Source organism: Eucalyptus grandis, chromosome 11 (genome assembly GCF_016545825.1).
Source record: "Eucalyptus grandis isolate ANBG69807.140 chromosome 11, ASM1654582v1, whole genome shotgun sequence".
Classification (NCBI taxonomy): Eukaryota; Viridiplantae; Streptophyta; class Magnoliopsida; order Myrtales; family Myrtaceae; genus Eucalyptus; species Eucalyptus grandis.
The window spans coordinates 39,666,537-39,692,318 of NC_052622.1; the positions used below are offsets into that span (position 1 = coordinate 39,666,537).

General features: G+C 39.9%; 1 protein-coding gene across 9 annotated transcripts; it reads right to left on the reverse strand.

Annotated features, from left to right (window-relative positions):
- Positions 1-3,284: 3,284 nt before the first annotated feature.
- On the reverse strand, positions 3,285-13,436 carry LOC104426347 (protein SIEL). Of its 9 annotated transcripts, none has more exons than XM_039305118.1 (11): positions 12,712-13,436; positions 12,018-12,098; positions 10,490-10,720; positions 9,456-9,647; positions 9,216-9,356; positions 8,956-9,045; positions 7,948-8,477; positions 5,887-6,872; positions 5,168-5,658; positions 4,765-4,868; positions 3,285-4,669 (listed from the first exon to the last, which is right to left on the reverse strand). In XM_039305118.1, the coding sequence occupies exons 1-8, from the start codon at positions 13,384-13,386 to the stop codon at positions 5,942-5,944; spliced, it is 2,871 nt and encodes a 956-aa protein (XP_039161052.1). In that variant the 5' UTR covers positions 13,387-13,436; the 3' UTR covers positions 3,285-4,669; positions 4,765-4,868; positions 5,168-5,658; positions 5,887-5,941. The 9 variants fall into 9 exon arrangements, with proteins under 9 accessions (XP_039161052.1, XP_039161056.1, XP_039161057.1 ...); XM_039305122.1 differs by having other exon boundaries at positions 3,285-4,535; positions 4,630-4,669; positions 5,168-6,872; XM_039305123.1 differs by having other exon boundaries at positions 3,285-3,968; positions 4,630-4,674; positions 5,168-6,872.
- Between the last annotated feature and the right edge of the window lie 12,346 nt (positions 13,437-25,782).

Here is a 25,782-nt window from a genome sequence, read left to right on the forward strand (position 1 = left end):
AATTTTAGTATGTTATAGCTTAAGATGTTGGATACAACTTTCATGAAGATATCAAAGTCAAAATAGAACTCAAAACATGCATGCAATCTCTCACAAGATTCTGACTCAGGCGGTTCATGCGAAAACATTCCAGATCTAGCATCTCCGTAGGATGAGAGTTTGACCCCTCAAATATCCATCATTTTGCACCAAATTTTATTATGTTGTATTTTAAGATGTTAGATAAAACTTTCATGAAGAAATAAAAGTCAAAATCGAACTCAAAACATGCATGCAAGCTCTCACAATGTTCTGACTCAAACGGTTCATGCGAAAACAGCATGCAACTCGAGCAAAACACATTAGCTTCACTCCCATGCCTCCAAATGTCCTAGATTCCGACCATACATGCAAGACATTGGTGCAAGAGTAGAAAGTGGATTCCCAACTTGCCTCTAGACCGAGCTAGCAACGAGCACATGGCGGCGAACGGGCGGCACACAGCGGACGAGCGGGCGGCGTGCGGCGGCGACTCCTTCCTCTCCCTCTCGGCTTCTCCTCTCTCGGTCACACTCTCTCCCTCTCTCTCGCACGGTTCTCTCTCTCTCTCTCCCTTTCTCACTTGGCCGAACAACCGGCCACCTCTCTCTCTCCTCTTCCCTTTTATTTCCCCAAATTCTCATCATTAGCTCGCCTCCCCAATGGCCAATGCAATCTCCTTGCCACTTGTCATAACACATGCAAGATGGGCTTTGGGCTTGGGCTTGGGCTTGGGCCGGCCACTCCTCCCCCTTGGTCGACGGTCACACTCCTTTGGGCCTTAATGGGCCGGCCATCTTGGCCCATTAAGAGCTCAAGCTATTGGGCCTAAGGCCCAACCTAATTAAATTTAAATTTTTCCCCTTTTATACTTTCTCCTATAAATTTTAAATTTTAAAAATCCACATGGCCAAAGTCTTGTAACATTTTATTGATAGGAATTTAATTTTTATGAGGTGCATAGCCAAGCATAGATTATTCTCATTAATTTATCCTATAGTTCTAATTTAAAAATTCATGAACACAAGCATATAACACATAGCCTTAAGAGAAAACTAATGGCTAAAACATAAACCATAGGTAATTTCATTACCTAATTATAGGCTTTAATTCCTCTAGAGGATGACTTGAATTTTTGGGATGCCACAGTTAACCTAGTCTACTGAGCCTTGCAATAAAGTGATTTATTTGTAAGATAAGTCATTAATCTCCCTCTTTCGGTATTTATAGAATTTATTGGGTTCATCCTGCTTCACTCAATGCAAAAGAAATTTTGAGTATTGCAGTAGAAGAGGAAGGATTTGTTAGGTCCCATCCATAGAACATAGTATTTACCAAAAATGTATCTTTCAACTGACATTGATAAAATAATATATTTGTGAAACTTTTTCTTCTAGCATTGAAGACCTTCATTGCTCAGGGCCAGAAGTCTAATTCGACCTTGAATCAGGTGCTCTTATACACCTCGCTGGAGTTCATATATATGCAGACACGAAAACATGTAATTCTCTGAGGAACCATCAGTGCGAGGATAGTTAAATAAGAAGTTTTCACCTGTTTCTAAAAAGAATGCAAGACCACTTAAAAAAACAGAAAAAAGCTGTTCCCTAACTCCAAACTTCAATATATTAACCATTCAAATATATCTTCCATAGTCCAGTCATCACTTCTTCTAATCCAAAGTGCATCTTCCAACACCATTCAGCACAAAAAGAAAGCATTGCAACTTAAACAAAAGTTCAGCGGAGGTGAAGAGGGTCCAGAGGTTTAGCACGTCCAAAGTTCGGGACATCCATATTCAGCAATTCAACTTCAGCACATCCATAGTTCAGCACAACCAACGGCAGCACATCCAACTTCAGTACAAGTCAGTCCAGCTGCAGATTTAGAGCGGAGCATGACTTGCAGAGGTCCAGAAGCTTTAATTGATACATGACTTGTCTTTGTTGCAGAGGGTCCGGAAGCATGACTTGCATTCCCTCTTAAAATTTCATGGATTGGGCCACTACGAGGCATCTGAATTACCAAACAGAAAGCATGTTATGATGAGGTCGGTGCATTGAAAGAATCACAAAATAACTGGCCCAGTTCAGTTATGAAAATAAAATAATTTTTTCTTTTTTTTTTAGAATGTTAAAATGTCAAATATTAGTTCCTAGTGGGTACTAATACAAAAAGATCATATCTAGGTCGAAGCTGCAAGTGGCTTCTCATACAAAGATTCCAATTAAGCATATCAGTCTGGTCATTATGGAAGCAAAATGAACTACTCATCTTTTTATCTCTCAGATTTAATAACATCGAATTGGAATCTGACAACTCCAGTTCTTACATTAGCATATGCTTTTATGCTTGATTGACCCTTCCACCATGGTTGGTCTCAAATGTTTACTTGGTCTCCCTATACCGTGCATAGAAGAACAATATAAGTTTTAGTGAATATACTCAAGTAACAAACATATTATAATCCTTGCAGTTTTTTTTAGGTTCCTCACCTTTGGGAGTATTGCACTCTTTTCTGGGTCATCCTGTAAACTTTCTGAATGGAGGAGGCAATATCAACTCATCAGTGTCCACTAGCCACATGTTTCTTCACATTCAGTATTGGCAATAAATATTGGTAGCATTTTCTTAAGTGTCTTTCTTCAAACAATCATCAACATAATGATTAACCTTGTACTACACGTAATTGATGTGTATGGCTACATGGTACATCATGTATAGATTTGTGGTGGACTTGGGAGAGACGACATGGGAGGGAGGACCTCCTAATGTTGCCCCGATCAGTGATCGAACAATGTGAACCTTGTAATCAATAAATCAGTTGAATTGAAGCCTCCATTTTAATAAATCGTGGTCCCTCAAGCACGGACAAGGAGACAAATTTTGCTTTTCAACTGAGCAAAGAGTCAGAACCCTAGCCCTTTGCCCCAATAGTTTCCTAATTCCATCCTTAGAAACCGAGAGCGAGAGAGAGTGAGAGAGAGTGAGTTTCGTGACGTCATTTTGAGCAGACTTGAAACATGTGCGTAGCCACGTCACATCTTTGCTTGGACACGTCAAATCTTTGCTTGGCCTTGTCCACACATGCTGCCATGTCATTTTCCAACGGTCATCATGGACAGAATTGTAACGGAATGTTGGGAATAAGCACACCAAAAGTATTTAAAGTTGTATACTGTGCTCACTTGCATGACAAATTTTATTTTTTTCGAATCACTTAAGTGTTACTTAAAAAAAAATCAATCACTAAGTACCAACTCTTATTTTGAATGCTAAAAATCTAACGTGATATTATTTTAATATTTTTCACTGATATAACTTGTCAGAGGTCTGAGTTAGCATAAAAAGCCCAAAACAAGGCCATTCAACAAGTTTCACCTGGCTGCACGATCCAAAATGACTTCCTTTAGCAAGAAAAATCAATTTCTTGCTGAACGACCAACAAAAAGGGGATGCGGTGGGGGAAAAAGGGAGCACAACGAGAGAGTGAAAGGAGATTTCCCTCGGCTTCTTGTATGGGCAATTCATCAAAACCACCTTAAAGTCCGCTGCCAACAGAGTCGATTCGTTGAAAATCCCGACCGCAAACCGAAGGCTTGTTGTATTTATTCTCGACCATGCATGACCGAATTGCAGTTGGTGTTGCCTCCTTCACCGGCCAAACCCCTCGAGGCGGTTTCTGGAGCCATTTTGTTCTGAATCCGACATCCTCCTCTAGACTCGCGAGTGGTTCCCTCCTGCCTACACCCTCGCCACACTCGCTTCTCCTACGCTAAGCCCTTCGCCACCCCCTCCTCCGGTCTCGAACCCTCTTCCACCTCCAACAGCCTCACTGCCTCCAGCGGCCCTGCGACAGGCATAGAAGCCTTGGTTTCCCCTAAAATCGCCCTTGGTGAGAAGGTGGCGGCTTGGCGTTGTTTGCTAAGGTTGTGATGCAGCTCGTAGGTCTGGGTGGTGACGGGCGAACGTCCATGAAGTAGCAACGGTGCAGTAGGGAGAAAAGAGAAGCAGAAAGACAGCAACAAAGGACGTGACGTGGAGGGAGAGGAGGAGAAATTACATGGAAATGCTATGTGGACCAGTTTTTTTCTTTAAAATGCCAACTCATATTAAAATTTTAATTATAAATACCGCGTACTTATTTTGACCAGAATTTCTCGCTGGAGACACATAAGTGATAATTTTTTCTCAAATTTGACATTTAAGTGATTCAGCAAAAACTTCTATCACTAAAATGAGAGCTATACACAACTCTTAACACTGCCGGTATACCTCTCCCTGAAATGTTAGGTCACTGGTACAAATTTTGGTAAGAGGAAAAACAGTTTGGGGTATTGTTGCCTCAGTGGAAAAAGTTTAGCATTTGTAAATCATCAAACTGACAAGTGTCTTTGAACTAATCCATCTTTCGACAAAATAAATGGAGTTCAGAACACTGACTTGATGATTAAGAAAGGAGGGCATGTGGATTATAGACAGGGTACTCCTTATGCACATGGGTAGTTGTCTCAAGGCTGAGTTCGATTAAATAGGGTCAGTTAGAAATTGCATGCATGTCTAGAAAGATATGTCTCCTGCTACCAAATATGTGTACAACGTAACTCCTACCGCTTTCAAACTGCAACCGAGAAATCCATGGCGTGAAAAGCTGTCCTACAATTTAAATTAGAACTTAAAAGTTTGCAAAATATGGAGAGACAATGAGCTTCAGAGAATATCAAGGAAGCGAACCAAAACATATACCTGAGAGGCATGGTCAAATAAGTTGGGCTTAGACAGGACTCTCCAGAATAGTTTCCTTGGCCAGGATTGCCTCGATTATCCACTTCTCACGCACTAACTCCTGACTGCATAGCCATAGCTGACAATGAAATTGACTGATAAACGGGATCAAATTGTCATATCAAAGCAACCATGCAAGTCAATATGCTGCTAAGGTCAATAACATTTAACAGCAGCCATAGAAAAGAAACCAAGCACCAAACAAACACAGTAGTTGCTCCGTTAATTTTTGTCATTTGTATCACTGGTATGTCAAAGCACAAAAATGAGGGGGAAAAGTTCCATATCCACAGTGAACGCATAATCATAAAAGCTGAAAACCAAGTTGAAGGGCAACAAAATAGTAGGATTTTAATGCTCTTACCAAAATTGAGATCTTCTGGTTCCTCTAGCTGCTCTACAGCTGCAAAGTGACCCCCCGGCTCTTTTTCTTTGATGTTATAAGTTCACTATGAGGCACTAAAGGGGTGCCGTCCCATGAATAAAAAGAGCTCATATCCAAAAAGATGTCCATTCACAAGACAAAAGCCATTTACATCCAAGAGTAGATTCCCCCAATTCCAAAGGTGTAGAAGTTTAAGCCAATTTTGGAATAAGATCTTGAATAGAGGACTCCTCAGAAGCTTTCTTGTTCCACTCTTTCCAAGCTGACCAAAAAATCAAAAGTGGGGCTGATGATACCCACTCCAACTTGAGGCAAGGGATAACCACACCTTGCATGCCCAAAGTTCTTGCTCAATTGATCAGCTCTTACCCAACAAAGCCCCATAAAGGTGTAACGGGTTGCCCAAAGAGCACTCATCCAAGGACAATAAAGAAGGTGCGATATGGTTTCTTCCTCTCTGGCACTTACACCTAGAATATGAATGTCAACTTTCAATATATAGACCGATCTTTAGTGTGTTATTAAAAAAAAAATAACAGTAGCTCCAATGGATCAGTCACAAACTGCCAGAATAGACAACTTACAGGAAAGGATCTACAATCTTAGTCTAAAATCTTTTTGCTCATTTAGAAGCTTCCCAGAGTCTAAATCTGCTAGCACCGCTTAGTGCTGCTTTTAATGATGAAGATGATACTCACTTGGTGCACATGCTTTGACAATTACGGTCTCACAAAACTTGTCCACCTTGATTGCTCAAGTTAACTTCTGAGATTTAGCAGAAAAGTAGACTTCTCTTTCAGGAGAAAGATATGTCAATTCACGTTTTGGTCCCCCACTGGGCATGCCTGCATAAATTTCCTCAGGGAAACATTCCACTCCAATACAAACTCTCAAGGTGAATGACACTGCTTTTGGAGTTTTGTAATAGGTAGCAAAATAGGTCCCTTTCTTCAAATCATTGGATCCTCCAAACAACTTTAGGTCCAGAAAGATAAACTGCTTCAACTCTTTTCCCATTGTCATCTCTAGCCAGAGTCTATTCTCCCTGGAGATGTTGCACAAAGTAATCTCTAGTTGGATACCAACAGGCAAACCATGAATAAAATGAATTGGGTTTTCTGAATCATTATCAGGAACAGTAATTTCTGCAGATAAGCTCCGGAGTGTTCTTAGGAGCTCAAATTGCTTAAGAGAGAAAGCGTCAAGCATCTTCCTTAAGAAATGAGGAAGGGAAAACATGCCACCTGCAGCAGAATGAATATCAGGCATTGACTTCTTCAGTTCACATACGAAAGAGGATGGCTCGACACCATGCTCTTGTTGAAGGCACTCCACCTGTAACAACACAGCTGCCAGCCTTTTCAAATTAACAATATAGCCACGGCCTGTCATTAATTTTGATAAATTCAATGTCAAGGAAACACTTGTAAGCTCCAAGAGGTACAACTCATCTTCTTTAGACAACCCTGTGAACCTGCCCTTCATATCCCTGAGTGTCCTCTCTAGCTTTACCAGTAGAATGTCCAGCTGACTAACTACTCTACAACACTGACCAATGGTGGAATGAAAATAGGACCAAACGCTAGCAAGGAACTTCAAAGTCCTCATATATTGTAAAGTGAATGCTAATGCTGGAGAATCCGTGCATTTTGTCTCTAGCGTCTTCAGCTCTTCCTCATAAATCCTATGAAAAGACGGAATTTTAAATCATTGTACCAGGACCACCTTGTACATATGCACAACTAGAAGAATTTGAAACATGCATAGGGCAGAGGGGACAGTAAATGATATGATTCAAGTTACGGGAATCAGGAACTGCAAAAGATTACAAGAACTAGGATTATGAATCAACACTGGGAATTTAAGGCAGCTTAGAAAAAGCAAAAATTAATTTTGAAAACAATGTCAATAGAGTAGAATATATTTAAAAGTTGGCCCCAATCAAAATAACATCTTAATATTTTAAATAATGGAAAAACTTCAGAATGACTTTGAAATGAATAGGTATATGTGAAAATTTGAGTTTCTTGATATTCAACAAAAGTCAAATACAAACATTCTAAGTTAAAGCAGAAAGAAAAAAGTTAGAAGCATAAGTAATACCAAAATACAGACAAAATTAACGTCATTACAGTGGTAGCCAAATAGGACCTGCATCATCACCCAAGGGAAGGCATGCAATCCAACTGCTATGTATTTGACTGAATAGTTATATGGAACTTTCGTGCATGATCAATTTGATTGGGCACAGAATAATAAAATTCATTCCGTCATGTTTACAATAAATATCTTTCATTTTGGAAAAGAAAAATGATAAGAGACAGAGATCAACAAGGCTCAATCATTATAGTGCCCAGACCTTAGAAAGCAGTTCTACAACAATCCAACTCCCAGCCTCTATCAGTTTCCTAATTAATAATCCTCTTAAATATCAACTGCCAATTGATCTTTTATAAAACTCCATTGGTTTTCATGTGGGAAAATAAAACTATGAATTTTTTTGGACCAGCTGAGTAACAACTTGAGTAAGACAGGGAGATGGACATCACAATAAGTAATGATTATCAAGTATTCATGTTGAAGTTTCATCAGACATCAGCAGTTTTCTTCGGCCAAAATTTTATCAGTAGTATTAACAGGAAAAATTTAATATTGCATCTGAATGCTGGTTGGAGGATATTAATCCAAACAACTTTTGCAGAAAATGCCAACTCAATTTCATAATTGGTGTAAAGAAAGAAAGACCGTCATATCACTACCTCAAAATCTTCAGTACTTCATTTGTAAAACCTGCTTTTACCAAAGGCCAGACGGCTTTGACCTTGGTAAAGATACCATTCAGGGACTCGGTTATATCATCATGAATCTGTAGCTGTTTTGCAGTTAACTCTGGTTCTTCATTTGGCTGCCAGAATTTCCGGGCATACATCTTCTTGTGCTCAGAGCTAGCTTCCCCCAGGGGAAACTGATCAAGATCATTTTGGTTGCTAGCTAAACTTGCAGCCCCATCTTTACCCATATTTGCTAATATCTGCTGTCCGAATTCAGAAATGTTATCTTCCATGCAGCTACTGCCCTGAGTAAGATATGCAAAAAGGGCATTTTGACTAGTAATATCCCCAACAGCATGAGAGATCCTCCCCAAAAGGGTAACTGCATAAGAGAAAACTCTCTGAGGAATTTCACCAACATTTTTTTCAGCAAAGGTAGGGGCTGAGATGGATAATACAAGCAAAGCAGCTACTCTGGCACAATCGAAGCTCAACTTGCCATTTGGAGAAGGCTCTATCTGATCCAAGGAACAGAAAAATTAGGTAAAAATTAATAAATCAAGATAGTACAAGGGACTAGAGGATTATATGAAGCTTAAAAGCAGCAAATTAACTGCAAATGAAGATTAAGATTCTTCCAGTTGATGACCAATTCTATCTATTTAGTTGAAGGTTACCCAAAGCTACACACTTCTAATCCAAGCCACAGGAAACTTTAAAAAAAAAAAAAAAAAATCACATACCAACAGTTTAAATGAATTAAAGCAGTTTTAGATGCACTTGCCAATTTTAGCCCTCGCTCCTCCCTCCCTCCCTCCCTTCCTCTCCCTCTCCCTCTCTCACACACACAGTCATGCCTTTTCAGACCTTTTCAGACCTTTTCCTAGGCTCTAGTGGCCTCATATACATATTGATGTATTCAGAACTCAATAACTGAAAAAAGAAACGCTCCTCAGAAAGAGAGAGAGAGAGAGAGAGAGAGAGAGACCCACTAACCTCATGAAAAACTTCATTGATGAAGCAAGCTACGAAGTTCCCATGCCGTTGACCAACATGGAAGAGTACTGAGAATATGTCGACTTCATCCTGGGAGGCATAGAATTTGCAGATTAGAAATTCTTCAAGCCTTAAGTGACAAGAAGATCGAAGCACTAAACTAGAATTAAAAGAATAAATATACAGCACCAACCTTTTCTATTGAAGCTTTGAGATGTAAGATGAAACTAAAGATTTAAAATTCATTTAAGACAACAAACCTGAGGATATGTCTCCAGATTCTTTATAAGGCCATTAACAGATAATTTAAGGAGCTCCCGATCGCGCAACTTCACAAATTTCAGTATTTTCCTTATTGCAGCTCGTACCAGTTCATTTTTATCAACAAGAGCTCCAAGGAACTGCAAAATCAATTGAACTTACAATTCAGAAAATTCCGTATGTATAGATTTCAGCTAGCAATGCCTGCAATAGAAATAAAAAGAATGGATTCAGCTCACCATGTGCATGTGCATTACTTCCAAATTAAGATGATCACAGGTTGCCATATGATGCATCGTTTCCAGAGCTTCTAAGCGGACAATCACTGAATCGTCATTTAGCATATCCATCAACAAACTTATAGCTCCAATGGAAAACTCAGAAGAAATCATGCACAACCTTCGCATGGAGTGGCATACAGACCTTCGAACCTTTTGCATTCACCACAAACAGATCCCACTCATTAAAGCAATCACAGAAGAATAATGCTAAAATGCCCACAAAAAAGGGACAGATAGAAAAGAAGCAAATAAAGAAAAATCTATTTGGAAGATTGAATTTGGCATATAACAACATGTATACTTAAGTTGGAAGAAGAAAACTTCAGGGTGTTTCTAATGGTCACAACAGCATAAAAAAAGTATTATGCATGTTGACCAGCTTTCTTATCAAATTAAACTTTCTTATGGGAAAAACAACCGAGTTACTTAATCTCAGTGCCCACAAGTCTGGATATTGGATCTGCATATCCACGTCCCCTTTTTTTTGGTTCTTGCTTTTAATTGTTCTCTTATTTTGTCAGATGTGTTTTATTTACTAAATTACATTAGATTGACATATAGAGCTTGACTACAGCAATATGCATGTTTGCATATCTAACCTTAAAGGGAATTCTTCCACCAATGTAAATGGTCCCAAATGATAATCCAAACAAAGAAAGATTATTGTTCTTTGATTGCTGTAGAGTTCAATTAAAGAGTTAGATATGCTCTGGATCCATAATATTAGTGTACACGCATAAGAGACCAATCTCAGAGATCATGCTAGTTAAGACCGTAAGTGAATTTTGCACATTGAAGGCATGAAACAGAAGGCATGGATATAATTACGTTTTCATCAATCATGGAAGCTAATAGTATAAGTCTATAGCATTACCCCAAGGACGTAGATAAATACAACTGAATTGTACAATGCAAGAAGGCAGTTCAATTAGCATAAAGTGATTTTACATGGAAAAGATATCATTCCTGTACAAATGAAGTCAATAGATTACCTCATAATATTCATCTTCAAAGCCATGCACTAAAGCACCCGCAACACTCGATGCAGACAGTTCAACTGGTCCTGTAGATTGACCCACAGATCTGTTCTCTTTCATACTACCTAGGACCTTTTTAGATAAGCTTTGCAACAGATTCTTCAAAGAAACAGTTTGGGTCTTCCCAAGGGCATCAAATGCTTCAACCCTAACCTCCATACTCATATCTCTGACCATTGAACAAAGCTGATGACCACATGATCCAGAAAACTAGTTACACAAGCTATCTTAGAGACCATAATCTTTCATGTAAGTAAAGATAAACATACACTTCAAAATGACAACACCACATTTCAGAAATCTCAAGCTAGAACATTGTAATATGTGCAGATTAGGTCTTAGCAAGTCAAGCAACTCACCTATCTTGTACATAAGTAGTAGTTCACGTGACCACTTGACAAGTTCAATTTTGCTCATACTTGACACCAACCCCATGAACCACATGCCTATTTTGAGTACTCCATCCACTACAGTTTACGCCAAGTATGTTCAGCTGTTGTGTCCAACTCAAGTAAAAATAAACTTCAGCAAATCTCCAACTTTTATTAATAAATAATAGTTGTAGCAAGTATCAACTTCTTGAGTCGAGTGAAATTCACCAATTGATGTTGCTTTTTAGCAGAATAGACAAAATCGGTCAATTTTACTAATTAATTTAAGGAAAACATGAAGAGAATACAAATTTCAGGAAAAGTGTTATATAAACAAATTCATTTTCAGATTATCATAAGACTAAGCATAAACTGGTCACATCTCCTTGGCGTTCCAACTGACCATCCGATAATGATAGAAATTACAATCACTTATCAGGAACAACCAGATTAGAAGCAAAAACAGATCTGCACAGGGAGAATTTCAATAAAACCGAGTTTCATAATTAGACATGGTCCCACAAGAAGCCAAACTCACGTGGTAAAGCCACTTCTAAATATGCCCAAAATATATATTACTCTCAGGAAACACCAGTGAAACTTGAAATGAAGCTCTGAAATGTTGTTTTTGACATTATCTGGGCAACTAATATGCTCCCTATTTGCATAATTATGCACTTGAAGCATACTAGTGCTAAAATGTATATCCCCATGGGTGGTGTTGACCAAGTACACAAGAATGATTACTGATTGCACAGAAAAGAAACATGAAATCTATCTTGATTGCTTGAAGATAAGCTTGATTACTAATTTTTCAATTTTGACTTTGGTTCCGCGGAACCATGTAAATTAATGCAAATAACTCCTATAAGAACACATTGTCCATGCAATATCAGAACACTTGAACAGATAATGCTTGAAGTACACATTTTGCAACTAAAATCTAAAAGCTTTAATTTCAGGAACAAAAATAAGTGCTAAATTCTCAACATCCTCCGCCCCACCTCAAATTGGCAAGTTAATTACTTAAACACATGGCTTACTGTCGAGCAAAATTCCTCCAGCCCCTTTTGCCTTAAGAAACAACAAGAGCAGAGTATTCGCAAGCCTACCTGAATAAATATTGCATCCGACTGCTCTTTCTTTTCTGTCCCCTGCATAAATGCTACAAGAATGTGCCCCCAGTCACAGACCTAAATAAACACCCAACACGGAATCAATGAGTGGCAACTTGTATAAAGTGCAGCAACTAGCAAAGTGATAACCCCATGTAAACTGGGAATCAACTATTTAATGGACAACAAATTCTCATAATGTCAGCACCAAATCATATTCTAGTATAGATTTATTTAGAAGAACGATAATGGCTGAAGGGCGGCAATGCATCTCCGATTGATGACTTTGGTATGATAAAAAAATTCAGAGCACTAACTCAAAGAGAAATAAATTAAAACAAAATGTCCGAAATTGAGTATATAGGTTTGACATAATTCTTTCGATTGGTACTCAGTTTTTACAAAGAATAAGAATGAACTATTTTACTTCCAAAATACATATAGATTCACCATCTAAATCCAGGTCTCAGATTTCTATCCCAGACGTGTGTAACAATAAGCACTAAGTTACTCTTATAACCAGTTTTCCAAATAGAACTGTTTAGATCCTTGGAACAAACTACCAAACAGTTAGAGTTTAAATGTCAAGTAGTTGGAGTCTACCTCTTAGTGCTGCCATGAAAACTCTAACGATTCCATTACATAGTACTAAACAATCAAAAAGCAAACTTTACACATCCTATTATCTCACCGTTCGAATGGCAGCACACCTTACACAATCTTCCACATCGCCTAAGAGCTCCAGAGCGCGATAATAGCATCCTTCAACAAGGCCACGATCCTCAAAAGCACTCGACTTGCTTAGATTCACCAATCCGTCCAAAGCAGCTTCCCTAACACACGGATACGGATCCTTCGTGAACCCTAAGAACACAGTCACCAACACATGAGGCCGCACGCCGAACCTCTCGGCGTTTCGAAGGAGCCATCGCCGCACAGACACGGAACGATCGAAGCACAGCGAGACGAAGAAGCTGTCGAACTGGCCATCCAAGGAAGAAGACAGGGTCTCATCTCGCTCCGCTACGAGCGCGATGGCGTCGAGAGACTCGGCCGCGACGCGCGCCGACTCGGACGAGAGCAGGCGCGAGCGTACGCGGTCGAAGACGACGTGCGAGAGGCCAGGGCGGCGGGAGGCGAGCTCGGAGAGGAGGATGAGAGCGGGAAGCAGCAGGAGGGAGTCGGGACCGTGCTCGAGATGGCGACTTAGGGCTTCGAAGATGGAGGTGACCAAGGAGATGGGAGTCGAAGGGTTGATGACGAGAGATCTTAGGGAAGCGAGATTGTGGCGCGCGAGAGGAATACTGGTGAAGCTTGTTAAGGGGTCCAGAGAGCGTTCGCCGGAGCTGGCCGACGGCGGTTCCATTGGAGTTGGGAGGTGATGCTTGCTTGCTTGCTTGCTTCCTTGCTTTTTGTTCTGCAACTGGGAAGGAGGAGGAGGAGGAAGAAGAACGGCGGGAACCCAAAGGGCTTTTGCGTGGGCCAGAATTTAATGCGGGCTCTCTGGGCCAATGTCCGGCCCGATTTAGTAAATGGATGGGCGGATCCTTTTCTTGTCGGGTTGAACCGGCCCTTTGAACGAGCCCAACAATAAATCAAAAGGAAAAAAATGGCATGCTTGTATCGCTAAAAATAACTAGCCATTGAAAAATATTTTTATTATTGATAATAATTTACGTTTATTAATTTTTATAAGTGATATAAATGATCATTCTTAGAAAAATATTTTCCAAATTATTTCTATTATGTAAAATAAACTGAGCAAAAATTCATTTTGGAATTTTGAGGTGAGTATAGGTGGTCTTATGTTCGAGGAGTGAATACTAGATACACGATGTCTTCACCCTAAGCCAATTAGGTTATTAACACATGTTCAACCAGCAAGAATGATCCCCTCTAACCCTAATTGCACATTTAGTTTGGAGGTGCCGAATTGCAAAACAGGTTTAATCTGATCGTGATGGATTGACCTAACCCATTTACTTGGTTTATTATAACAATGAAAAGGTGGTTGGTGAGTTTTTCCGCAACGTAAAATGTGAAGAAGTAATATTCTTGATTTAACTGAGATCAGTGGACTTCAATTGTTAGGATATGGTGCATAGTCCCCACCAACTGTGAAGGGTCAACACCCTATGAATTTAGAGGTTGAGTTTATATTTTATTGGTAGTTTGGACTCGGACTCATGAATAGTTACTTATATATATTCTAATTGAATGATGTAATAGAGAGGTGCAAGGTGTTAATTATAGTAGAACCCTCAACTAGACGTAATCCTAGTCTAAAGGTGAACTAGGATAAAACCTTGTGTCTTAAATTATCTTTCTATTTTTTACTCTTTATTTTTTTTCCTTTTTTGTGATTGTACGACGAATCCCAATATTTATAATTTCTAAATTAAACCGGGTTAGGGAAGGGTGTTCTAGTATTGTGTTTTGACTACAAAAGAAGAACAAGCCAACCATCATTGACGAGCAATTTACTTTTGATTAAGTACATGATCTACGCACTCCTTTAGTAGGAATGACTAATGTATTCTGAGCTTATTCCTTATGAAAAAGATTTTTCCTTTGTGTGGCTAAAGAGTATGTCTGAATCTCGATATCAAGAATGCAAATTCTTCTCATGTTCTTGCATTGCTCATCAGGATTGGTTTTGTTTTTAGCTCGTCATCAATTCATAGTACGTGAGGAGTCGAGTGATGATTACTTAAAGGCTCATCATTTCATGGACTAGGATTAAGTGTCTCCTACTTTAGTCTCATTTGTTGTCTCCATCATAGAACCGCAACACTAAATCCATCTAAACTCTAATCCCCACTGCACCTGATACAATCCCGCAAGAAAACCCTAATACCCAAGATGGGATAGACCGCATATCATCGTCCTATGCACTGGGACATACAACATCGCTCTCCTCTCCTCCCCTCTCTCTATCCAAATTCTCCTCCATGTCCGCCAAGCTTTGGAGTTGTTGTCCTCTAGCCAGCTAAAGAAGGCTCACCGCGGTGTTGCGCTCGGCCATGGCAACGAGCCGGATGTCCATTTCGAGAGAGAGAGAGAGAGAGAGAGAGAGAGAGATCCGAGGGAGACTCGCCATTAGGGAGCTGGAGCAACAGAGATCGAAGATCGGGAGGGTGGCGGAGGCTACGGTGGTGGCGCAACTGATGTAAAAAGAGGAGAGAGTGGGGGGGATTTTATAATTTTTATCAAGTCTGGGCGACTATAAAAATGAGGTATCCACCTATCATCATCCGAGGTACTAGATAGCCCATGGAAATAGAGGTGGAGACAAGTATATGTGTGCGAATGATTCATATGTTCGATCGATTCTTCGTGCACTTGAAGTATCACCACTGTCCCATATCACTGAACTTCGATCTTCATTGATTCTCTCTCCAACATATTCTTCTTGTCTGCGTTTTTTCTTCCTTCTATATTCTTCTCTGGAATTGAACCTTGGACTCCACTACTTCTCTCTCTCTCTCTCTCTCAAGTTGAAAATTTTAATTGTTTTAATTTATATATATATATGACTAGCAACTCAAAAAACCTACCTAAACCGCGCAACTCCTATGACTAGCAAAAACTAAATCCCACGAATAGTAACTATAAAAACACATACAAACTCCAGTCTGAGTTGATAGAGCCCAAAAGGTCCCTTGTTGACCATTCTCCCCCTACAAGTTAGTAGTTGTAGAACCTGAAAAAGAATAGAAGGTATGGTGTGAGCAAACCATAGCTCATTAAGCACTACAAATGCAAATTAGAGCTACCGTCATATATATATCGTGTACGTAAGGCAGGCAAAAGATGAGTTTATATCATTTCATTGTAACTTTGCATGTACAAGAAATACTTGTTTAATCAACAATATCAAAACAAATATAGTGGTTCAATCCATTTAGTGTTGATTGTTAGATCCCTAGCCACACATAATTTCCCTTGACAAAGTCTACCAAGCTTTCTCTTGTAGCATAGTTCTTTACCTATATCGGCAGTCGATGGCCTAAGCAGGCGCCTTGAGCATGTCTTAATTTTCCAAAGAATGTCCTCAAAATCATAGACACTTTCTTAAAAGTTAATTTTGATTTTTCACAACCAAATATTTTATATGAATGAAAGGACGAAAGTACCTATGTTAGTTTCAAAATTGACCAAACATCATTAGTTAACTCATTATCTAGTTAGTTGCACATGCATGTACATCAGAATGAGGGCTCATGCATAATTTGCCACACCACAACATGTAACGCTCAAGGCACACGAAATCATGTTGGGATGTAAAATGATGCGAAATTTTCTTTTCTTCGAAAAATTCAACATTGCATTCAATATAGTAGAAAGTTATTTGATAATTGCATTTTGAGCATTCAATTGAAATTTGTGGTTTAGAAAGGGCATTCTCGAGGTGTTAAACCTTCCCCACACGTAACCAAACATAGGGATCACAGGTTTTTTTGGTGTCTCGTGAAATTACTATTTTGTTCACATGTGCACCTGCGTCTCCCTTCACCCTAGATTTTAAAAGGAATGGTTGATATTGAATCCATTACAATGTTATTAGTCCAAAACCCTGATTTTCAGATTTTCGATTTTTCCCATCAAAACGCTTTAGCGTTTCACCTTTTCTTCTGACCATGGGCTAGCCGATAGGGAGGCTCTACAACAAAGACTCATTTCTTTCATAGAAATAGGGGGAAAATTTCAAATCATCCCCTCATTTTATTAAATAAATGATTGAAATTGACCATGTCCAAATAAAGATTTAAAGTGTCATCATTTTCTTAAATAAAATTTTAAAGTAGAATTTGTTTCAAATAATGATTTGAAGTAGTTATAACAGTTTTAAATAAGTGCATGACTTTCTAGTTGGTTGAGGGTATTTTCGTCCTTTACATTTTTTTGAATTTTTTTCCTTTCTTTTTCAAGTTTTCTCTTCTTCTTCATTGATGGGTATTCCTGGCTATTGGCGATGTCCAAAGAGAGCTGAGCAAGGGTCGCCCTCACTGGTCACATGTGAGGGTATGCCTCACTTGGGCAAGGTGACCTTTGTCCTACGTGAGGCCGTCCTTGTTGGGCATAGGCGAGACCAGCCCTCACCAAATATGGGTGAGGGTTGCCTTACCAGCACTAGTGAGGGATGGCCTTGCCTCAACGAGTTGACCCTCGCCCTTGAAAGCTACAGGTGAGGTTGACCCTTGCCAAATCTAAGCAAGGGTCACCTTGCTGGCAACTATGAAGCACAAACACGTTGCCCATGCTTCTATGTCGTGTCCGACACGTGTCGAAGCTTGTCGGACATGTCGACACAGTCGGACACGGTCGAACACGCGGTCAACTTTTGATTGACACGTTTCAACACGCGTGTCTGGAAGACGATGGAGGGTGGAGGTGAGGGCGATGGAGCAGAGATGAGGCCACGAGCGACGGCAAGTAGGGGTGTGCAAAATACCCGGGAACCTCCCGGACCGCCCGGAACCGGCGGTTCTTGAGGAACCGGTCCAGTTCCCGGTTCCATGGGTGGATTTGCCCACCCGGACCGGACCGGAACCTTTTTAATATTGAAAAAAAAATTACTAAAATAAACTCTAGATTAGATCTTATCTCCTCACTCCCTTCGTCTTCGGCTCTCTCTCTCTTTGTCTCTTCCCCGGTTCCTCCTAATCCTATCGCCATTTCGATTCCTCCCTAAGCGTCGACGCCGTCGCCGTTGCTCCTCCGCCGTTATTATTTGCCCCCTCGCGTCAGCCGCCACCCGCCACAGCCACGCTAAATTGTTTCGCGACCGTTCTATGTTGAAAATCTGACCATAGACCTCCTCCCTTCCTTCCCAACTCATAGACCCAACCGTTTTATGTTGAAAACTGATGGTTTTATTAATGTGATGGGCTTAAGGCCCGTCCGCCCATGTTTGGCCTAAAAGCTTGGCCCACAAAATTAGGGCCCATGGATGGAGAAATATGATGAAGAGGTATGTTTTATATTTTTGAGGGGACGTATAAAAGGGAGGACAGAGAGAGACAAAGACACATTTTGGCATTTTCAACGTACGCTCGTCTTTCCTCTCTCCCTCCAAAAGAAAACCAAAAAGCTTAAGGCGATGCCGTCTTCCCTTTAAGGCCAATTGACGTCATCGGATCGAACATGATCGTTTTTCTCTTCCTCTTATCGGCGTCGGTGTTTAATCTGTGGCTAACAAGGTACGCTCGAATTCGTGGTGTGCTTTAGGATTGGTGATACGTGATTTTCCCGGGCTTGTCTTCCACATTCGTTTTAGGGGTTTGATTTAGTGTCGAATCCGGTTTTGTGGGAATCCGTTAATCCCAACATTGGTATCAGAGCCCTAGTTCATGTTTTCCCGACCCATTTTTATGTTTTTTTTTATTGATTTTTCACGAAAATAATTGGCCGACACGGATCGGGGCGCAAAATCCCGACACCCGAGCACTGTTTGTCCATTTTTTCGAGTTTCTGTAAGTCGAAATTATTTTCTGAAGGCATAGGGTGAAAGGGCTTGTCGAGACGAGTCCGTCGACGGGTCGTGCGCTGCCGGGAGACGCCGAACGCGCCCACACGCGCGGCCAGAAGTTGCTGCGCGTGGGCGCCACGCGCCGATCGGCGAACCGGCACGTGCGCGCCGCCAGCAGCGAACCGACGCGTGTTGACGTCATAACCGCCGGGATGATGTCATCAATGACGTCATCGCCGACGACCGTTGAACGGTCGGCGACCCGACCCAACCCGACCCGCATGGGAGCCGGCGCATGCCGTGCGCATGCGCGGGCCGACGTCATGCTCCGACCAGTCCGACCACCGGCGACCTGACCGTTGACTGACGGCCGACGACCGTTGACCATTGACCAAAAAAAAAAAAAGAGGAAAAGAATATGTTTCTTTTTCAATTAAGTCTATGTGGATTATATGTGATCCCTTATTTGTTCTGCATTTGTTGCAGGAACTATGCCTCCCCTCAAGTTGCGCACACCTATTTGCGCAATTACCAATGAACAAAAGGAAAGGCTTTCTAAGTTGATAGCTGAGCTTACTAATCATCGATGTGAGAGTGGTGACTTAATTGATCACGTCCTTGAAGTCAACGGGAAAATTCAAAAGGTCATATGGAATGGTTATCTTATGCCACAGTCAGAGATGGTGCGATTTTTCATGAACACCCTTCCACCAGAATGGCAAAGAGTGTTGAATCGCATATGGGATGTCAACAGAGCTGCTTCATATAAGAAAATTGTAATGGATTTTGTAGATGATATTATTGGATTGTTATAAGGGAAAAGATCAAGAAATTGAACAAAAGAGGATCTTTCCCAGTTCGTGTGCTGACTTGGTGTTAGATGTATTGGCTGATCTTTGTTAAGTGTGCTTTGTAGACATCTTATGTAATGTTTACTACCTGATTGTTGTTGATGTAGCAATCGATATGTTAGTTGTATTATGTGAAAGCATTATTGTTTTATTGGATGTCAATTATTGTTTGATTTCTGTTATTGCTGGTTGCTGTGGGTAGTTATAGAAGTTTTTGTAGCTTCATAGAATATATTAATGATAGTTTTAAGTAAGGATTTTTGGAGGATGATTGGAAACTTAGTGACCTTTTGATTCTGAAACCTTACTTGAAATTGTTCATTAATATGATGGGTCTGTGCAAAAGGGATGCATAAATGATAGGCATTAATAATTCGTGCATATATGTCTGATGTGTTCAAATCAATGGCTTCAGCCACAGAGAGCATAGTTGCCGAGCTGAACAAAGGTGAAAAGCTCAATGGTGATAACTATGAAATATGGCACATGAAAATCCAATATGTGCTGGAAGAGCAAGAGGCACTAGAAGCTCTTAACCGACCATGGTAGAACCCGAAGAATGAAACACTTTGCAGACAAGAGAGATAAGGAAGCATTTGCTGCATGGAAAAGAAAGAACTCTCTTGCTCGCATTACATTGCTTTGAGCAGCATGGAAATGATGTCATGCGAGAGTTTAGGCGTTTTGACAATGCCAAGGAAATGTGGGAAGCATTGGCAGCTAGATTTGGTCATACTTCGGTGACCAGACTGAGACAACTCACTATTAGGTTTGACTCTTACAAGAAGCCTCATGGTCAGACCATGAAGCAACATCTTAAAAAGATGTCAAACATGATTAATGAGCTGAAAGATGCTGGCCATGTCCTCACTGATGAGCAGCAAGTGCAAGCAGTGATTCGTTCATTGCCTCAGAGTTAGGAGCATATGAAGGTACACCTGACCCATAATGAAAATATCAAAACCTTTGAGGATGCAATGCGCCATCTTGAGCTGGAAGAGGACCGCCTCTTGACGGCTAAGCCGAATGCTGAACTCTATCATGCTAGTTCTAGCTCACATGGAGTTTCGAGCTCCAAGCGCAAACGTCCTAACTGGTTTGATAAAGGGAAAGGTAAGGAAGCAGATCCTTTAGGGAAGAAACCCAAGTTTAACCAACATGAAAGAGGAAAGCGTCCTCGCATGAAGAAGCTTGTAAGGGTGAAGTGTTACAACTGTGACAAGAAGGGTCACTATGCTCGTGACTGTCGTGAGCCGAAGAAGGTAAACACCCCTTGTACTTTTCAGAACTTTGCTTTTGTGTCGAGTTCTGTATTCTTAACTGAGTCTAATCCTTTGTGGACTGTAGATTCAGGAGCGACAGACCATGTAGCAAAGGATAGAGAATCATTCGTGGAATTCCGACGAGTACCAACTGGAACTAAGTGGATCTATGTGGGAAACAACTCCAGAGCTGAAGTGAAAGGAATTGGCACATGCCAACTAATATGCGTGATGGACGCACTTTGTTCCTACATGATGTGTTGTATGCTCCGGAGATTCGTCGGAATTTAGTGTCTGTTTTAGTGTTGGTTAAACTAGGTTTTAATATGAACTTCTATAATAGAGGTGTGGATTTGTTTTTGGATACAAATTACTATGGTTGTAGTTATTTTCTAGATGGTTTCATTGTATTAGATATTGATTATGTTAATGCAAATGTTTGTTATTCCCTTCTCACTTCTCCTAATACATATGATAATGATGTAAATGTGTGGCATGCTAGACTTGGTCACATTGGCCAACAACGTATGAATAGACTAGCTAAAGAGGGCTTGTTAGGCAACATTGAAAAAGTCGATTTGCACATATGTAAGCATTGCCTAGAAAGGAAAACGACAAGGAAACCATTTGGAAAAGGTAAAAGAGCTGAATTTTCTGCATTTAATCCATTTTGATGTCTCGTGGTCCAATGAATGTGAGAGGAAGGCATGGGGCTATTTATTTCATCACTTTTATAGATGATATACTCGATTCGGATATGTCTATTTGATTTCTCATATATCTGGAGCAATAAATTGTTTCAAAAGGTTTATGAACCTGGTAGAAAATTAATTAGACAAGAAAATAAAAACATTGAGATCCGATCGAGGTCGAGAATATTTATCTGATGAGTTCAGAAAATTATGTGATGAAAAAGGAATAGAAAGACAGTTGTCTATTCCGTATACTCCTCAACAAAATGGTGTTGCGGAGAGAAGAAACAGAACCCTACTGGAAATGGTTAGGTCCATGATAACGCATGCTAACTTACCTATTACTTTTTGGAGTGATGCGTTGTTAACTGCTGCCTATATACTTAATCGGGTGCCTTCCAAATCAGTTACTTCCACTCCATATGAGTTATGGACAGGTAGAAAACCGGACTTAAGTTTTCTTAAGCCATGGGGTTGTGCTGTCTATACACATGAGTCCTCTCACAAGTTTGGGAAATTGGGTCCCAGAGAAAAGAAAAGTATTTTCATAAGATACTCCGAACACTCGAAATGGTATGTGTTCATAGGTGAGCAGGAAAGTGGAGTATAACTGAATTTGAATCACGAGATGTCACATTCTTAGAGGATGAATTCCTAAAAAGGGCGAAATAGGGAAAATTACTCCATATTTGAAACCTTGGATCAAGATAATGATATTAGTGGAGTTCGTCCAAGTGGGAGTAATATGAGAAGTGATGAATTGAATTCAACTCATTCTCAGTTGCAACCACATGATGAGATGATGTCATCATTATCTAATCCAAGTGGGAGCATAATGGGGAATGATGTGCAAAGTGTACAATCTCCCATACGGTGAACAAGTCGCCAAAGTATTCCCCGTCGACATTTTGACATTGAAGGGGAAACTTTTATGATTGCTCCACAAGATGAGGATGAGCCAAGAAATATTAATGAGGCTCTGAATTGCCCTAGTAAGGAAAAATGGATTCATGCAATGGAAGAGGAAAATTGAGTCAATGAAATCAAACCAAGTTTGGGAATTGGTCGATCTTCCAAAAGGACGCAAAGCTATTGGGAATAAGTGGGTTCTCAAAATATGAGTTATGGACAGGTAGAAAACCGGACTTAAGTTTTCTTAAGCCATGGGGTTGTGCTGCCTATACACATGAGTCCTTTCACAAGTTTGGGAAATTGGGTCCCAAAGAAAAGAAAAGTATTTTCATAAGATACTCCGAACACTCGAAAGGATATGTGTTCATAGGTGAGCAAGAAAGTGGAGTATAACTGAATTTGAATCACGAGATGTCACATTCTTAGAGGATGAATTCCTAAGAAGGGCGAAATAGGGAAGATTACTCCATATTTGAGACCTTGGATCAAGATAATGATATTAGTGTAGTTCGTCCAAGTGGGAGTAATATGAGAAGTGATGAATTGAATTCAACTCATTCTCAGTTGCAACCACATGATGAGATGATGTCATCATTATCTAATCCAAGTGGGAGCACAATGGGGAATGATGTGCAAAGTGTACAATCTCCCATACGGCGAACAAGTCGCCAAAGTATTCCCCGTTGACGTTTTGACATTGAAGGGGAAACTTTTATGATTGCTCCACAAGATGAGGATGAGCCAAGAAATATTAATGAGGCTCTGAATTGCCCTAGTAAGAAAAAATGGATTCATGCAATGTAAGAGGAAAATTGAGTCAATGAAATCAAACCAAGTTTGGGAATTGGTTGATCTTCCAAAAGGATGCAAAGCTATTAGGAATAAGTGGGTTCTCAAAATATGAGTTATGGACAGGTAGAAAACCGGACTTAAGTTTTCTTAAGCCATGGGGTTGTGCTGCCTATACACATGAGTCCTCTCACAAGTTTGGGAAATTGGGTCCCAGAGAAAAGAAAAGTATTTTCATAAGATACTCCGAACACTCGAAAGGATATATGTTCATAGGTGAGCAGGAAAGTGGAGTATAACTGAATTTGAATCACGAGATGTCACATTCTTAGAGGATGAATTCCTAAGAAGGGCGAAATAGGGAAGATTATTCCATATTTAAGACCTTGGATCAAGATAATGATATCAGTGGAGTTCGTCCAAGTGGGAGTAATATGAGAAGTGATGAATTGAATTCAACTCATTCTCAGTTGCAACCACATGATAAGATGATGTCATCATTATCTAATCCAAGTGGGAGCACAATGGGGAATGATGTGCAAAGTGTACAATCTCCCATACGGCGAACAAGTCGCCAAAGTATTCCCCGTCGACGTTTTGACATTGAAGGGGAAACTTTTATGATTGCTCCGCAAGATGAGGATGAGCCAAGAAATATTAATGAGGCTCTGAATTGCCCTAGTAAGAAAAAATGGATTCATGCAATGGAAGAGGAAAATGGAGTCAATGAAATCAAATCAAGTTTGGGAACTGGTTGATCTTCCAAAAGGACGCAAAGCTATTGGGAATAAGTGGGTTCTCAAAATAAAGCGAAAAGGCTGATGGCTCGATAAAAAGGCATAAGGCTCGCCTTGTGGCGAAAGGGTATAATCAACATGAAGGAATTGATTATGAAGATACATTTTCTCTTATAGTGAGATTTACCTCGATTCGCATTATTTTGGCAATAGTGGCTAGTATGGATCTTGAGTTACATCAAATTGATATAAAGACTGCTTTCCTCAATGGAGAATTAGAGGAAGAAATATATATGGAACAACCTGCTGGTTTCATAGTTAAAGGCCAAGAAGAAAAGGTATGTCGACTTTTGAGGTCGATATATGGCCTTAAGCAGTCGTCAAGACAATGGTATATACGTTTTCATAATGCCATAATGGCATATGATTTTACAATGATTGATGAAGATCATTGTGTATATATCAAAAGATCCAATGATCAATTTGTGATCATATCATTATATGTTGATGATATACTAATTGCCGGAAGTAATATGGAGTTTGTTTATATTGTCAAGAGTTGGTTGTCTTCCAATTTTGAGATGAAGGATATGGGTGAGGCTGCATACATTCTTGGAGTTAAGATTTCAAGAGATCGTTTGAAGAGATCATTATCTCTTTCACAAGAAACATATATAAACAAGGTTCTTGAACGATTTCGTATGCAAGATTGTAAACCCATAGACACTCCTATTTCAAAAGGTGAAGGATTGAATCATAGACTGTGTTCAAGGACTCCACAAGAGAAGGAACAAATGAAACATGTTCCTTATGCTAGTGCTGTTGGGAGCTTGATGTACGCTATGATGTGTACAAGACCTGACATATGTTTTGCAGTTGGAATGGTGAGTAGATACCAATCCAATCCAAGTCCAGCACATTGGAAGGTCGTTAAGAGAGTACTGAGGTATCTGAAGGGAACTGCTGATTACAAGTTGAATTACCAAGGAAATGATCTGCGACTTGAAGGCTATTCGGATGCTGATTGGGGAGGAGATTTAGATGAAAGGAAATCTACCTTTGGATTTGCTTTCTTACTGAATAATGGCGCCATATCATGGAGCAGTAAGAAGCAAACGTGTATAGCCTTGTCCACGATGGAAGCTGAGTTCGTGGCATTATCAGCAGCGGTACAAGAAGGAGTTTGGCTTAAAAGATTTTTGGATCATTTATGTGTTATTGAGAAAGCTGCAAATCCATTATTGGTTAACAGTGCTAGTCAAGCAGCTATAGCGTACACCAAAGATCCAAAATATCATGACAAGACCAAACATATAGATACCAAGTATAACTTTGTAAAATATATGGTTGCACGAAAGGATGTGAACTTACAGTACATATTTACGCATAGAATGGTAGCAGATCCTATGACAAAGCCAATACCTAGAGATGTGTTTTGTGGCCATGTAAAATCTCTAGGATTGCGTAGACTCTGATGTACTGGATTGTAATTTCCCTGATTTGTTCACATTTATGAACTTGTGTTTTTTCATTGTTAATGCCTATGAATCTTTGTTTGATCTTTATGCATCTTAATGCTCAGTGCATTACTTTAAGTTGAGAAAGTATGTCGGACGGATAAAAGATTAACCTACTCACACGGGTAATCGCCTCTATTTACTGTGTGATAAATAGAGATGAGACTGTTTTTAAGCTTGTTATCTAGGTGATAATTGAGAGCTCAAGCTTAAAATATATATGTCACCTTAACTAAGTGTTAAGATGATAACATAATATTTACTATGTCCGAAAGTAAAATAACCCACATATTTTACTTTATCTGTCTATAATGCCAGATGTGAGTTCTGATTAATGTTTTGTGAATGAGTAGATACGTGAACTCAAGTTAGACATTGCGTATGTCTGAACTATCATCTGTACGGTATTGAATGAAAAGACATACGCTCCATGGGAAATGAGTTAATACCGTAATACGTATTTCATACTACGTATGCATGAGACGACCAATAAGAGTGGCAAAAGTTTGATCTCAACTTTTATGCCGTGT